Source organism: Nelumbo lutea, chromosome 1 (genome assembly GCF_056320005.1).
Source record: "Nelumbo lutea isolate HS-2025 chromosome 1, American lotus-T2T, whole genome shotgun sequence".
Classification (NCBI taxonomy): Eukaryota; Viridiplantae; Streptophyta; class Magnoliopsida; order Proteales; family Nelumbonaceae; genus Nelumbo; species Nelumbo lutea.
Genome location: NC_142684.1, coordinates 93,963,650 through 93,978,959, shown reverse-complemented (window position 1 = coordinate 93,978,959; position 15,310 = coordinate 93,963,650). Strand labels below are relative to the sequence as shown.

Genomic DNA, 15,310 nt, shown 5'->3' with positions numbered 1-15,310 from the left:
AATCTAGGCGCGCTTTGAGTCCGCGAAGAATAGCTCTGTTCGTAACCTCTGCTTGACTGTTTGTTTGAGGATGCACGACCGAAGTGAAGTTTTGTTGGATCCCCATGTCTTGGCACCAGTTTTGGAACTTGATGTCTTCAAACTGCTACTATGTTCTTTCAAAAGAAGTTCTGGACGTTTCGGGCTGTGATTATTACAAGAGGTTCGACTTCTACCCACTTGGTGAAATAATCCACTGCTATCACTAAGAACTTCCTCTAGCCTGTCGCTGGTGGAAATGGCCCAAGTATGTTGATACCCCATTGTGCGAAAGGCCACGAGTTGGTGAGGTAGTTGAGGTCGGCAGCGGGCTGATGGTGGATGTTGGTGTGCTTCTAGCACTTGTCACATTTTTTGACGAGCTCAATGGCATCTGCTTTCATCGTTGGCCAGTAATATCCTTGTCGTAGTGTTTTTTGGGCGAGGGCCCTGCCCCCCAAGTGTTCGCCGCATAGACCTTCATGAGTGTCGCGGAGTACGAGCTCGGCTTCGGTAGGTCGCAAGCAACGCAGGTAGGGGAGAGTGTAGGATCTTCGGTACAATCGTTTGTCTATTATGACGTATTTGGTTGCCTGATGCTCTACCCTCCTGGCAGCATTGCGGTCTGCAGGGAGGGTCCTGTGTAGTAGGAAGCTCGCGAGCGGGTCGATCCAGCTCGGCTCCGCTTGAACGATGGAAGTGACCTCCTCTGCTCCCCCGAGAATGCTAGACCGTGGCAGGTCCTCTATGTACACGGTCCTCATGGTGTTATCATTGGTGCTGGCTAACCGGGATAGGGCGTCGGCCTCAGCATTCTCCAACCTTGGGATTTGCCTGATGAAGTATGACTGGAATTTGAGCAGGGCCTCCTGTACTTTGGCTAAGTAAGCAATCATAAGCAACCCGGATCTATGCGAGAAGCCACTAAAGAACCTGTGTGCCGTGACTTCCGTTCTTTCTGCTCCACCCAATGTCTCTGAAATTACTTCTCCTGCATTTACAGCTATTCCCAACACCATAGACTCGACACCTGTAACTAGGTCATCTGGAACGATGAATGGGACTCAACAACAAAGGCAGAGGGGTCTCAGACCAGGAACAATTGCAGGCATCATCTTTGGGGATTTGGCTGGTATCCGAGTTCTGGCTACGATATTCTGTTATGTTTACCAAATAAGGAAGAGAAGGAAGAAGGTTGTCAGTAGTATAGGATGCACAGAGAAGAAAGACGAAATGGACGGGAAAGATATCTAGCCTTTGTCATCAACGGAACCGAAAGGGCCGGCGTGCTGGTGCTTGGGAAAGAAAAATGACGACGATGAAGAGATGTCCGAGACGACGAGCATTGATAGTAATGAAGACGAAGAGGAAAAGGTGGGTGATGAACAACAAAAAAAGTAGCAAGAAAAGAAGGGAGGGTCTCTTGTAATTAAAGACGGAGAAATGGAGTTGGAGCTGGAGACTCTGCTAAAAGCATCGGCTTATATATTGGGAGCGACTAGTTCGAGCATAGTATACAAGGCCGTGTTGGAGGATGGGATGATGCTGGCGGTGCGAAGGATCGGTGAGAGTGGTATAGAGAGATACAGAGATTTCGAGAATCAGGTCAAGCTTATAGCTAAGTTGCGCCATCCCAATTTGGAGCGCATACGAGGGTTCTACTGGGGTTCCGAGGAGAAACTCGTCATCTATGATTACGTCCCTTGTGACTGCCTCACCAACTTTGTTATAGTAAGTTCCTTCTCTTTCTCTCCTCGTTGTGTAATTGTCCCTCTCAGTCTGTTTGGTGCATAGTAGCAAAATCCAGTAAGGTTGTACTAAAATGCATGGTAATGCTGGTTTCGCTGTGTAAAGGCGCAACCATGGAACTGAGAAGTTATTCTCAATGCCCGAAAAGCTAATTGCCCATGGTAGGCCATTGGCCAGGCCTTGCAAAGCCCTCTGCGACTAACGATAGCGAAAAGTTTATGATTGTCAGAAAATGAAATGCAATGCCGCCCATTACAAGATAATCTGGGCTGATTGGTAATCTGTTCTGTTTTCATTGGAAATGCATTGCTCTTTCTCATGTCCTAGTCTGGACCGCCATACTGTTATCACTGGTGCCGCCGCTGCCTCTGCTTTTGGGTTTGAATGGAGAAGATGAATAGTATTCAAGAAAGGATAAAATAGGTATTTTAAAAAAAATAATCATCTCTTTGACATTTCATGTCTTGTTCATTAACGGAAGAAAGGTATTTATTAATTTGATAAGAGGTTTTTATATTTTACCCTTACAAAAATAAAGTTGAATTGCCCGAAATTGTCTCTTTCATTCCTTTCGTACTCATCGTTATTCATGTTCAGATAATCTCGGGGTGATTTGGTAGTCTCCTTTTCATCAATCTTTTAAAACTTTGGGGGAGGTTTTTATATTTTACCCTTACAAAAAAAAAGTTGAACTGCCCGAAATTGTCTCTTTCATTCCTTTCGTACTCATCGTTATGCATGTTCAGATAATCTCGGGGTGATTTGGTAGTCTCTTTTTCACCAATCTTTTAAAACTTTGGGGAGGTTTTTATATTTTATTCCTACAAAAAAAGTTGAACTGCCCGAAATTGTCTCTTTCATTCCTTCCGTACTCATCGTTATTCATGTTCAGATAATCTCGGGGTGATTTGGTAGCCTTTTTCACCAATCTTTTAACCGGTAGCTGGGGTAACTCGGGTTCTTTTTACAATCTTTTTAATCGCTGGGTAACTCAGCTTAATCTTTTAACCGGTTAATGGCGTTCTCCACTCTCTCTCCCCTTACACATGAAATTGATCTAGAGACTGATGCAGGGAGTTCCCACGGAAAGCTCTGTTCACTGTCGTTCCGTTTCCACTTCTTTCTCCACCGCCGGTGTCCATTTCGGCGATCACATCGTTCGATGCCTCCACTTCTTCCTTCGGCACCGGTGTTCGTTTCCCATGCTGAGCGAGCCCCTGCAACTGCGTAAGTTCCCACAAGAAGCTCTGTTCATTGTCGTTCTGTCTCCACTTCTTTCTCCAGCGCCGGTGTTCATTCTGGCGATCGCATCGTTCGACGCCTCCACTTCTTTCTCCGGCGCTGGTGTTCGTTCCGGTGGTTATATCGTAGTTCCCAGTTTGAGCGAGCCCCTGAAACTGCGCAAGTTCCCACAAAACGCTCTGTTCACTGTTGTTGGCTGGTGGTGATGGTGTAATGTCTAATTAGCTGTGTACAACAATAAGTAATTTATTAGTTTGGGTGTGTTAGACTTAGGGGGATAGATATGGGTTGATGGTGTAAGTACCTGGGTGGCTGGCTGGATACGTTAGAAGAAATAAAGATGTGATAACATCACATCGAAATTTGAGAGAGCAAATGGATGCGTTAGAAGTAGTCGGCTGTCGCATCTTGTCCACACGTGTGAACGATGGATGGGAGCAGCCCAGGTATATTATATTCACTCATTCGGCAACCATCTCGACGATAGGTTTTGTACTGCTTGTTTCCCTATTTTGATTTTTTCTTTGTTATTACATTCGCGTCAGTGCGTCTTGTTTTTATACATCCTTCCAATTAATATAGTTTAATATATATATATATATATATATTTTTTTTTTGGTTGCGGTTGATCTGAACGTGTCTCTCTAACGGGTTGACATAATTTTCTATTGCCCTTTTCACTATCTGTTGTTTGTTATCCTTGCATTCTATACTTATACTTTACATGCATCGACTCCACACGTTTTCCTTGAAAGTCTTTGATATTATTTAGTATTTATTTAGATTTTATTGGTTATTATTTATTCTTATCTTGCTAACTTGTTCTTGTCAATTCTTTATCTGGTTTATTGCGATGCTATTATTTATTGCTTAAAAAGATAGGTGATGATTACTGTGTTGAGATTCGAATCTTCATAGCACATGAGCGCTTGAATTTGAAAAGGAATTGCATAAGTTGGATGCTCACATCAAGAAATTAGAAGAGAAACTTGCTAGGCTTCCTCCTGCTAAGGGAACACGTTTGTTTACCTTTCTTTTTATGTTTTTTTTTTTGTCTTTGTTCTGCTGTGTTCACTTTTTTTTGGCATGTATGACCCACTGTTTTTTGTTTTTAAAATGTGTCTTCTGATGCATGTATGACCCACTATTGTTTTTTGGCATGTATGACTCACGGGCCTTCCACCAGTTATTCAATCCTACTTAGAACCATTCATTTCATGCTTATATGACAGTAGTAACCCAAAGAACCAATAACAGGAGTCACGGGTAGGATCAATGTGAATGAATGAATGGTCTTCTTCGAGAATGTTTTTTTCTTTGCAGAGAATATGTAGTGATAGCTAGATTGGTTGATCCGAGACAAACTTGTGCCTCTAGAAAAAAAAGGGAAAGGGGTCTTGCGTTTGAAAAGTATAATCATGGTTATGGACAAGGCCGGTTTGGTCAGATGGTACTCAGGAATGTATCCATGAAGTAGCTTTTCTTTGCTTGACTTTTTCAACGCTTGCTCTTGCTTATAAACTATTCGTTTTTTAATCAAATGTCTATTTATGTTCCTTTTATGTTTTAAAATTTCTGTTTTTCCTAAATATATAGCTCCAATTCAAAGAAGTTATTTATTTTTTTAACCTTAAAAAACGTTACCCTCTAGTGTTTGGACACTGGAATACTATGGAATTCTTCATTGCAAATTTAGAAAGATTTGGAAAGAGTGTAAATACAAATATGAAATATGTAACAATGCAAATACACGGCATAGAAATACTGTGTACAAGGTTTTGCGCTGAATCTAAGGTTCGATTGATTTGCAGATGGGTTTGGAGTGCCCCATTCCAATTCCAATTCCAAACTCTTATTCCCACGAAGCAAATGGGCCCATATTTGTATATATACTTTTCCAAAACTGACCCTTGAACGTAATCTCAGGGTTTTGATATCAGTTGTGCAGAAGCATTAATTATGATTCGGAAATGATAATCTGAATGAATGCGGGGGATGGGCTGTGAGGAGCCCATCCAAATCCTCTTAGAATTTCTCTGAGCTCCATTATTATTATTATTATTATTATTATTATTATTATTATTATTATTATTATTATTATTATTATTATTCCCTTTTAGCTCCATTATTAAAAATTTATGGTGGTCGCCCTAGTAAATGTTGGGTTTAAGGAAAACTCTCTGATCTTCATACTTCAATTGTGATGAAGAACAAAAATTCTCTACAATGCTTCGGTTTGGAATATGACATTATATAACTGACAGTGCCAACATATTTTGTTTTTTCAGTTTTTTCTGTGGTCTCAATATCTTTATTTATTTTTTTCAGTTTTTCTGTGGTCTCAATATCTTTATTGCATTGCAAATGCAGTGCTATTGCCTGCTTACATCCTACGTGCCATCCCTTTTTGACATTCTATTTAAAAATTTCAATTAAGCAATGGTTCCTCTTGCAACTTACAACATATTTGGTTTGCTGCCATGGGATTTATTTTTATTTTTTTTTGTCCATTCTAGGCATGATTGAGTTATATTGTCAATATTGAGACATTTGGATAAATAATTCTTGCTTTATGCTTCATTTTATTTTAGAATGAGAAATGGGCTCGAATAAAAGAAAACGTGAAAAACCCCTCCACAAAAAGAAATTATGCTTTAAAAAGAATTCATTATTCCCCATCAAATGTTTTTGCAATTATTTTTCACCCGAATATATAAAAAAAAAAAATATCCCGATTAGTCTCCTGTACTTTGGGTCATGGTTTTCAAAACTGGACTGGACCAGAAAAACTGGGAAAGTTCCATTTTTTCCCAAAACTGGATTTTTTGCCAAAAAAAAACGTTGATTTAGCTAACAAATCACTGACCCGAGAGGTTGATTTAGCTGGAAAAACCTAAGAACCTTGTTCAAGTGTGCGGTGAAAAAATGGAATTTAATGATCCTGAGCACGTATGTGCAAGAGGTTCAAGGGTCAAATGAGAAGTCTAAGAGACAGGGAGAGGAATTGGAGGTGGGTTGGGTTGATGGATCCAATCAGGTGTTTGATCTGGATCAAGTCACTCCACATGATGGCTTATGTGGTTTAATGGGAGGATTTTCAATGGATCTAGTTGGGTCTATTGCGGTGAAGCCCATAGTTGTTGAGCTGGATAAAGATTATGGGTCAGCTGCATGTAAGCCACCAAATATAAAGGAGCAGCATGGGCTTTTAAGTAATCAAGTGGGTGATTTGGGAGGGGCATTGATGGATGCTTCTTCTGGTCCATCATCTTCCTCTTCGATTAGACATCAGTGGGAGGATTTGGGGATTTTAGCATGCAGGCTCATGTCAGTTGATATTTAGGGGTCTGAAGCAGAAAGGAATGAGGGACTAGCAGCTGAGGTGTTGGGTGAGATACCGGTTTCTCCTGGTGACAATGGATTACAACAAGAAGGTGAGGAAAATAGAAGAGATTCTCATGGGATTTTTACTGGTGAAAAGGAAAACACTATGGTAAGGTTGGAATGAAAGGAAAAGGAAGGGGTAGAGAAGGTTTTATGGAAGAAAGTAAGCAATCATGAATCTTCAATAACTAGTTAATTAGATCTTTTATAGTGCTGCTCCTTTATCAAACACATTCGAACCGTTCCTCATCTTGTAAATTTTCTTGCCGCCTTTGAAATTGTATTCTTGCCACAGCAATATGCTTTCCCCTAGTTTTCCTTGTGTTTTTGTTCTTCTAAAGAAAAAGAAAAAAAGTTGTACGATGATTTAGCTTAATACATTTGTGTTTTTCATGCAGTGCTCTCCTTTCGTCTTGCTTCCACCCATTTTGCAACTACCTCCTGGAACCAGGCACAATCTGCTTCTCTTATGGTACAAGTGTGATTTATGAACTTCCTTCCCATGTGATCATGTGATTTATGAATTTCCATTTTAATATATAGATGTATAGATGTATCGTATTATCTTTGTTGTTTCTATTATGTGGTTATATACATTATTCCCTTTAATTGTGTTTACATATATCACTATTCTTTTTTTTTTTTTTTTGTTAAATGTTTTTGGTTTTTTTATTGTAGCAAGACATATTGCCGCTTCCTTATTTTTATTCGAACCTCTTCCATTCGAAAATTGTATGTACAATGGACGTAGGTATTTTGGACTTGTACCCTTCCAATTCTCACCATTTCTCATTGGTGATCCTCCCATCAATTACGTCCATAGTGTTCCTACTGACCCTTTTTTACTCCTATTCTTAAATGGGTCTTCCTTCAAATTTGAAGTCTCTTCACTCCAAAATAACCTCCACATTCTTCAACCACATGGAAATGTATCGTCACTATCCCTTGATATGTTTACGCATGTGATGCATTCCACTTATGCACTATTTCGAACACACGCTGTTTCAGTTTTCCCTACAATTAATGGCTTTGATGAAGGTCGACTCTAGCACTGCTGGTTACAAATGAAAATGCTTACATGCCAACCCAACTTTGATTTGCCAAGGGTTGGACACCCCCCATTCCCCTATTTGAAGGTCATCTTGTGGAATTCCACAAACCATTGGTTCTTATAATTACTGAGACTCTTGCCAATAATGCAAGCTCACTTGAAGTCATTGACAAACTAGGCTATACTGGTTATTCTATTGTTGATCCTTCAAACTACTTTGGTGGCATGTGAATTCTATGGAGAAGTGAGGAAGTAAAGGTGTTTGTCACACTCGTGTCCTCCAAAAATATTCACATCCTTATTCACCTCCACGGGCAACTGCCCTTGAATTGTTTGTTTGTCACCAATATATGGAAGTAGCAAAACTTGTGAAGTGTTTCAGCAGTGGTATTTGGACCAAGCTATTGGCCAATTGGGTGTGCAATTTACAATTAACTCAGATTAGAGATAATGCAGTCAACAAACAACCCCATGTGTTTTTTAACTCAGATTAGAGATAATGCAGTCAACAGTAAGAAGTTTTTTTGTTCAGTTCATTGTTTGAACCTTCAATTTATCTCAAACACCCTATTAAACCATTTTGATCCTTTTGAAACACCCGAAAATCCCCAAAACCCAACTTTCAACCCCAAAGTCTACAAATCCGCCTTTAAACCTCTCCGATATTGATTCGACGGCTCCAATTGACCCTCACTTACACCTCAACCATTAGATCAAATACAACCATCAGACCCAAGACCTCCCAAAACACCTACCCCTGAAATTCGAACTCAAGATTCCTTTGTTTACTCTTTCATCAAGTGAAGATTCCATTTTGACATCTCTCGTTAGTCTAAACACTCAGAGCTCAGACCACCTTTATCTTGACACATCTGAACCGATCAAACCACGTCATTAAACTCTAGACACATCAAAACACATGTCCATAAAGTTTCGGCCATAGACTCTCCCATTTGCTCTTTCATTAAACCAAGATTCCGTTCTGAAACATCTCGTTCCTACGATCTCGACCATTCAAAGCCAGATCAAACCACATCATTAGATCCTGGACACCCCCAAATACCTACCTTTGAAATCTCAGCCCAAAATACCTTTGTTTACCCCTCGATTACACATATTCTATTTTGAGCCCCTAAATTAACCGAATTAAACCCTTGCCAGATCTTTTCGATCCAGGATCATTTGGCCCAATATGACCCCACCAATCAACTCAGAATGTCCAAATACCCTACCCTGTGAAATTTCAACCAAGAATGCCCTCATTTACCCTTCCATCTAAAAAGATTTTATTATGGCCGATCTCATTGGCCCGCACATGCACGACCCCACTCTACGGTCAAACCCATATCAACCCTCCATCTTTTGGCCAAAAAATCCCCACCATTGAACCAGGAGACCCGATTTGACCTTTCTTGACCTGGTTTGACCAATTTTCTCAAAATTACCAAAATACCCCTAATTTTCCTTGAAATTACAAAATTATCCCTGCCCCATTATAAAAGCTAATTTGAGCTCTCATTTAACTGGATTTTGAAAGACCCACTGTAGCCCATCCCCTTCCTCGCGACAAAGAGCTGCGACAACCCCCAACAGGCGATACCCGAACAGCGGTGGTAACCATCTCCGGCCTCCCTCTCCCTCTCTTCCTTATTCTTTCCTCTTTCTTCTTCTTTTCTCCCTTCGCCCTCTCTCTCATTCTCTCATTCTCTCACCGACGCCTTGTTGCAATGGCGGCGGTTCGTTTTTATTCCTCAAGCCACTAGATCTCTCTCCTCTCCTTTCTCTCCATTTTTTTTATTCTTCCTCTCCCCAATTCTCCCCTGTTCCCATTTCTTCACTGCCACCGCCGCTGCAACTCTCGACAATGGTGGTTTGGCTTCCCCATCTTCCTCTTCTCTGGTCACTTTCATCCATTGTTTCTCTCTAATCCTCTCTCTTTTCCTTCCTTACTTTCCATCATCACCAACTACCCCAACCTATCTACGGCCCATTTCTCCCGTCGCTTCAATCTGTTGTAGTGAAGAATTCGAAACCAGAGAAGTGACAGATTTCAACCCACTAAAAGCGGCAGTTCCTTCAACTTTCCTTTCCCGCCACTCATCTTCGAGTAAATCATCTTTAACGTCTCAGATATGTTTTGATGAAATTCGTTTTGCTTCTACTAGACCTCTGTCAATTGAACATTTAGTAGAAAGCCCCTATCCTATCCATCATTTTTAGGCCGACATCCAAATCTAAATCAGTTGTTGGAATTGCACAGCGGAAATAATGTAATTTGTACGTGCACAGAAAGAAAATAAAAAGCAGATAGCAATAGAGAAAGAAAAAGAAAGAGAGAACACCAGATTTACGTGGTTCGACCAAAATGCCTACGTCTACGGGCAGCAGCTCGGAGCTTCCTTCTTACTATAAACAGGAGAAAATACAAAGATGACCTCACTGAAATCACACCCGTACCCGACACTCAATACACCCAAACACAATACTCCTCTCAACACACTGCATACACTATACACTGAAATGAAATGGAGGATAAGTTAAAATAACATAGGGAGGACCCCTATTTATACTTGAGCTGAGGGGTATAATGGGATTTTTTAATAATTTTCTTCAACGTTAAGTAAACAACAAAATGGTGTGCCACTGAATAGAACGGTGTGCCACCGTGCAATATGGTGGGCTAAGCTCGGTGGGCCACCGATTGTAAATTCGGTGAGCCACCGACTGGCCCACCCTTTTTTACTTTTCAACATTCTCCCACTTAAAGACAATTTTCATAGTGAAAAAAACTTGCTCGAGAATAGCTGCCGATCATCTCTTGCTATGTGGCTTCAAGTCCCAGAGAAGTTCTGCACCAGATGAGCTCTCTCATCACCGGCTTTGTCAATATATCAACAACGTTGTTAGTGTGGATCTTTTGTAACGAGATCTGCCCATCTTCAACTACCTCAGAACAAAGTGGTACTATACATCAATGTGTTTAGTCCATGCATGAAAGACAAGATTTCTTGCTAAGTGTAATGCGCTTTGACTATCACAATGAATGGTCACCACTTCTTTCTTGATGTGGAATTCTTCAAGCAACCTCTTTAGCCAAATACTTTATTTGCATGCTTGTGTAGTTGACATATATTCTGCTTCTGTTGTAGATAAGGCTACTACAGATTATAATTTTGTTGCTTGCAAGTTGTCTTCAGAACATTCACCTAGCATTGAATCTTAGAAGACAGAACCGTATACTGTCTCAGAATTCCGTGCTCGTTGCAAAATCCTTCAAATTCTTTTGAGGTATATTCTTTCCCATTGTCGGTTCTTAGACATTTAATTATTTTCCCCTTTTGATTTTTAACTAGAGCTTTGAACTTCTTGAAATAGGAAAAAGTATCACTCTTCCGTTGGAGTAAATATACCTGCACTTTCCTTAAGTCTTTACTGATCTTCAATTGGCCCTTTTTTCTAGAAAACTTGTAACCGTCTTCATCAAACTTTCCCAGTGACGGGAGACTCTTTCGCAGTTCAGGAACATACCGTACACCGGAGATTGTACGAGTGATGCCGACAAACATAGTAATTCTAACATCTCCAAATCCTATTATTTTGCATGTGCTATTATTGCCCATGTAAAATAGTCCCACCATTGCACGATTGGTATGTGTAGAACCAATCTCTGCATGGCGTCATATGGAAAGAAGCACCAGAATCTAATATCCAGTTATGCTTTAAATTTTCACAAGAATCAATAGATTCTTTAGGAATTATTTGAAGCCAGATCTTTGTTAGAATTGGGCCGATTTTGCTCTGCTTTGGGTTGCCAACAATCTTTTCGAAAGTGCTCATTCTTACCACAATTCCAACACTCGAGTCCTTTCTTGTTGCTTCTTGACTTGGATATCATTTGAATTTTCATAGAGCCGTTTCTCTCATTCGATCTACTTCGTACCATCATTGTATCACCTGAAAAATTCTCACCAACTTTTCTACGAGATTCTTCCGTAAGCAACACATAAATAGTAGATTCCAATGACAGATCTTTAGTATTACTTAAATTCATTATCAAATTATTCCAAGAATCTGGCATAGAACAAAGCAAAAGAGCAACATTTTCTTCGTCATCAATACATACCTCTACAGTTGCTAATTTGCCTAATAGAGTGTTGAACTCATTCAAGTGTACTTGCAAAGAAGTTCCGTCCTTCATCCTCAGATTGTAGAGTTGTCGCTGGAGAAAGATTTTGTTGGACATCGATTTTCCCTTGTAGAGATTCCGCAACTTATGCCATAAACCTTTGGCAGTGGTTTCCTCGGACACGTTGAATAGAACCGAATCTTCTAAAGCAAGAAGAATATCAGCCATGGATCTAGTTTTTCTTCTCAAAATCTTCGTCTTTCATATCAACAAGCTTCTTCTCTTTTTCTTCTATGACAATTGCACAATCTTCTTTCACCAACACAGCATGCATCTTCAATTTCCAAATTGCATAGTTGGATCCGTTGAATTTCGGTATGTCGAATCGGGTAGAGCTCGAACTCGCCATATTCAACACGTGCAATATTGAAACAGCAAATACAGATTTTGGCAGAATCCTAGAACAGAACCGTGTGGCTCTGATACCAATTGTTGGAATTGCACAGCGGAAATAATATAATCTGTACATGCACAGAAAGAAAATAAAAAGCAGATAGCAATAAAGAAAGAAAAAGAAAGAGAAAACACCAGATTTACGTGGTTCGATCAAAATGCCTACATCCACGGGCAGTAACTCAGAGCTTCCTTCTTATTATAAATAAAAAAAAATACAAAAATGACCTCACCGAAATCACACCTGTACCCGACACTCAATACACGCAAGCACAATACTCCTCTCAACACACTGCAAACATTGAAATGAAATGGAGTATAAGTTAAAATAACATAGGGGGACCCCTATTTATACTTGACCTGAGGGGTATAATGGGTTTTTTAATAATTTTCTTCAACGTTAAATAAACAATAAAATGATGTGCCACCGAACAGAACGGTGTGCCACCGTTCAATATGGTGGGCTAAGCTCGGTGGGCCACCGATTGTAAATACGGTGAGCCACCGAATGGCCCACCCTTTTTTATTTCTTTAATTTCTCTTTTTTCTTTTGTTCTTAGATTTTCTCTTGTTCTTCATTCTATCTCCGCAATCATTTTCGTAAGCTGACTTGTTTATTGTGCTTAATCATATCTGATTATTGAATTAATTTTGAATTAGAATGTCGATCTCAATGCTATATTCTTATTTTTACTTTTAATCGCTCCATTATCTCTTTCTTTCTAGATTATTCATCTGATGACTTCGATTTGCTCATTATTAGTAATTTCATCTATGTTGATGTTTGCCTTAATCGGACTGAGAAATTTTAATTTCTTCCTCCTCCCAACCATCCCACTGAGTCTGTGAAGGTGGGGGCTCTGATAGAAAAGGGGTGAGGGACCAATCTCACTCTTTTGCTTAGGCCCCTGCATAAAAAATGGGATTGGTCAGTGAGTATGGATGGGAACTCTTTTGAGCTAATGAAAGTTTGTTATTTTCTTTATTATTGTTGCTTTTTTTTTTAATCATCTATTTGCAATTGTGCCTATTTTGGTATCATCTTATGGGCCCCACCTGTTGAATCCGGGAAATGGTTGTCTATCCCCTTCCCTCTCTCATTCAAGTCTTACTCAAATTGGTTAGTCAGTGCCTCGGGCATTGGAGTCACTATCTAAACAAAAACCATTTTTGAAAATTAATCCCGAAGGTCCTATCACCTCCTTTTCATCTATTTGATGGGTGGCGACTCTATTTCCAGCCAAAGTGGCAAAGTGAACCATTTTTTTGATGTTTACAGCTGCCTCTATTAAGGAGTAGCTTTTGCGAAGCCGTGCATACAAGAGCGTGTAGGAGAAGAAGGGCACACGACAGCCCATGTAGGGCTATAGAACTTTTTCTCTGGTATGCATTCATTTTCCATGTGAAGGCTATGACTATATCTAACAAGATCTTGCAAATGAACATGGGACTTCTATTCCACAAAATCGTAGGAAACACCAAACATGCCCCATTCTCTGAATGGTAGGACTTTGGACCATTGAATTCTGTATGCACCAAGTGCCATTCCAAAATGTGGATTCAGGAGCGGTCGCCTTCTTGCTCAATCTCCAATCCTATATTTTACCTTTGTTGTTTGGATGGAAAAGTCAAATTACCGTTACTCCCAGAGACACCTTCCCTTTTACAAGATCTATTTGAAGGAAAATATGAAACAAGGAGGTCAAAGTTCAATGAATTGATTCGAGTTTATAATTCTATGTTTTCATTTACACCAATGGGTGGGAAAATAGATTACCAATTGATACAAGGGAGAGGTCCATATGCTTTTAGGATATCTGTCACAAATTACCATAGAATTGGCTCATTGGTGCCTGTCGAAGGAGAACGCCCAAAGTTTGCGCAATTATATATATATGATACTGAAAACGAAGTTGCCAATAGGATCTCGGCCATCCATAATGATCAAATTGGTGCTGAATTGGACCCTAATATTGTTCATGATCTCCAAATGATGTTGAACCAAATAAACCCATATACCAAGGTTTTCCGATCTGCAAAGGACCTGCTTCCCCCTGATCGAAGAATTGAGTTACGTATGAGAATATTAGAACAACGAGGGCCTAACCAAAGGCAGTATAATAAACCTTCTTGTAGTGAAGTAGCAACATTGATGGTTGGAGATGGCTCTCAAAGCACTAATAGGTGCGATGTTATTGTTTCCACATTGAAAAGGACTGATGAGACACACCCATGCTATATGCCATTACAATACCCACTTTTATTTCCACATGGTGAAGATGGACGAAAGCTTGACATTCCATTCAATGTGTTCCCTGTGCTAGAAACCAACGTCAACATATGGTGACACTAAGAAATTTCACTGCTTATCGAATTTTGATTTGTTTAAATGAATGCAAAACCTTACTGCAAGGTGGGTGAGCATGTCAACAATATTTGGTTGACTGCTATGTTGCTATAGAAGATGATCATCTAAGGTACTACAAATCCAGCCAAAAGCAACTAAGGAGTGAAGTATATCAAGGAATACAAAATGCCATTAATGCTAGGGATACTAATGCAAGCTTTATTGGTCGTCGGTATATATTGCCCTCCTCTTTCACTGGTGGCCCTAGATACATGGTGCAAAGCTACTAGGATGCAATGGCCATTTGCTGAACATTAGGCCATCTAGATTTATTCATAACATTTAAAGCAAACCCACAATGGCCTGAGGTAATTGCAGCATTATCTAAAATGCCTTTCTTGAAACCTAGTGACCGACAAGATATTGTGTCACATGTTTTCAAGATAAAATTGAAGGAATTGTTACATGATATTAAAGTTAGGAAAATATTTGGTCTCATCATTGTAGGTTTGTTGAAATGTCTCATTACTCCTTTTGGTGATTGGATACATCCTCGATACTATGATCTAACACCTAACATTCAATCTATGGTTTCTAGATTTACATGTCATTTAATTCCAAAAAAGAGGAGCACCCCGCACACATCTATTGGTAACTTTGACTGATGGCCATAAACTAGTTATAGGTGATGATATCGATCGGATTGCTTTAGCAAAATTTCATGACAAAAATGATCACCCCCTTCTATACGAAACAATAGTAAAATTCATGATCCATGGTCATTGTGGTAATCAAAATCCCTTTAGCCCATGTATGGTTGTGATGAAGGAAGATTTGGCCTGACCTCTCTATTACGTGACACGTGGCAGAAACAACAGTTCGGCAAAAGGGGCCAAGCCTAGGCGGGAACAAGGGGACACGAGCAGACTGAACTCCCTAC

The 15,310-nt window shown here is 39.8% G+C and overlaps 2 protein-coding genes across 6 annotated transcripts; both read left to right on the top strand.

The window, feature by feature from the left end:
* Positions 1–933: 933 nt before the first annotated feature.
* On the top strand, positions 934–13,759 carry LOC148876198 (putative LRR receptor-like serine/threonine-protein kinase At4g37250). Of its 5 annotated transcripts, none has more exons than XM_088966323.1 (3): positions 983–1,749; positions 6,792–6,865; positions 13,303–13,759. In XM_088966323.1, exons 1-3 carry the CDS (start codon positions 1,462–1,464, stop codon positions 13,313–13,315), a joined length of 375 nt encoding a protein of 124 aa, XP_088822449.1. In that variant the 5' UTR covers positions 983–1,461; the 3' UTR covers positions 13,316–13,759. The 5 variants fall into 5 exon arrangements, 2 of the variants coding, with proteins under 2 accessions (XP_088822448.1, XP_088822449.1); XR_016105623.1 differs by lacking the exon at positions 983–1,749 and adding an exon at positions 2,603–2,994; XR_016105624.1 differs by lacking the exon at positions 983–1,749 and adding an exon at positions 3,318–3,455.
* Positions 13,760–13,779: 20 nt separating this feature from the next.
* LOC148876197 (uncharacterized) lies at positions 13,780–14,370 on the top strand. The gene has a single exon (XM_088966635.1). The coding sequence runs from the start codon at positions 13,780–13,782 to the stop codon at positions 14,368–14,370; it is 591 nt and encodes a 196-aa protein (XP_088822761.1).
* Positions 14,371–15,310: the final 940 nt, after the last annotated feature.